Source organism: Poecilia formosa, unplaced genomic scaffold (assembly GCF_000485575.1).
Source record: "Poecilia formosa unplaced genomic scaffold, Poecilia_formosa-5.1.2 Scaffold512, whole genome shotgun sequence".
Classification (NCBI taxonomy): domain Eukaryota; kingdom Metazoa; phylum Chordata; class Actinopteri; order Cyprinodontiformes; family Poeciliidae; genus Poecilia; species Poecilia formosa.
In genome coordinates, this window is record NW_006800451.1 from 294,631 (window position 1) to 295,876 (window position 1,246).

The 1,246-nt window shown below is 47.1% G+C and overlaps 1 protein-coding gene across 1 annotated transcript in view; it reads left to right on the plus strand.

Moving 5' to 3' along the window:
- Window positions 1-522: 522 nt before the first annotated feature.
- The window catches only part of LOC103156969 (intermediate filament protein ON3), a 13,416-nt gene continuing 12,692 nt past the window's right edge, over window positions 523-1,246 (plus strand). Inside the window, exon 1 of the mRNA XM_007579215.2 lies at window positions 523-1,119. Within this exon, the coding sequence (XP_007579277.1) occupies window positions 808-1,119 (312 nt within the window). The 5' untranslated portion in view covers window positions 523-807. The remainder of the gene's footprint in view (window positions 1,120-1,246) is intronic.

Below are 1,246 nucleotides of genomic sequence, written 5' to 3' on the forward strand. Positions count from 1 at the left end.
TCTCCGAAAAGTTAAAAAACAAAAAGCTTGGAATGGCCAAGTCAAAGTCTGGCCTGCAGGGTGACAGAATTGAACCTCCGCTGGATGGAGGCTGATGATGTAATAAACAGTTATGATGTTGAGTTTTTCCAGGCGGCTTTACATAAAATCTTATTTCATGAATTGATATTTTAATATTAAAAGTGACATGAAACGCAGGAAGTGGGCGAATCATAAAGACTGGAAACGTTTTCATCACACTGTCAGAATGAACTTTCATTTATTGATTGAGATGAATATCAGCTAAACAAATGAAACAAGAAAATATGTAATGGTTTTATTACAGATTCGTGTTCTGTTGGTTAAAAAAATGTTTGAAACAAACTAGTGAGATCATAACAATAATCTGTTGACATAATTCATAAGCTGGTTTTTCCTCAGGTTGAAGATCTGCTTTCCGATCTGGGAGCTGCAGGAGGACGAGAGGAAGGAGAAACTTTTCCTGCTGGTTTCCTCCGGTCCAGCTGCTGGTTGTAGTTAAGGCGTTCTGCTGTTTCTGGCATTTTTATTTGCTATTGTCAGATTTATGTTATTATGCAACTAGTGGGAAGCTACGTATTATTTTCATAATCAAAATAAATCAGCAGCAGTCGCTCCCGGTCTTTAATAGACCTCTGGAACCGGAGACGTGAGATCTCATGTTTCTGCTCCACTTTCTCTCCTCCTTTAAAAGGTCGGGACACCTGAGAGGCGTCATTGTTCCAGGACGTCCGGACCTGTTCAGACTCCCTCCATCCTCTGGTTTTCCTTCCTGTGTTTCCTGCAGCCATGAGTCTGAGTCGGACCAAGCGGATCAGCTCCAGCAGCTCCGTCCGCAGCAGCGGTGGCTCCCGGCGGCTCAGCGGCTTCGCTCCGGCTCTGGGGCCGTTCAGCGGCGTGTCGCTCGGCAGCAGCTCCCTGTTCGCCGGCGCCAGCGGGCCCCACGGCGGGCTGGGGGCCTCGCTCACCTCGCTGTCGGTCAACAAGAGCCTGCTGGCCCCGCTGAACCTGGAGATCGACCCCAACCTGTCCATGAGCAGAGCGCATGAGAAGGAGCAGATCAAGAGCCTCAACAACCGCTTTGCCAGCTTCATCGACAAGGTACACACACACACTAACACACACTAACACACACTAACACACTAACACACACTAACACACTAACACACACTAACACACACTAACACACTAACACACACTAACACACACTAACACACTAACACACACT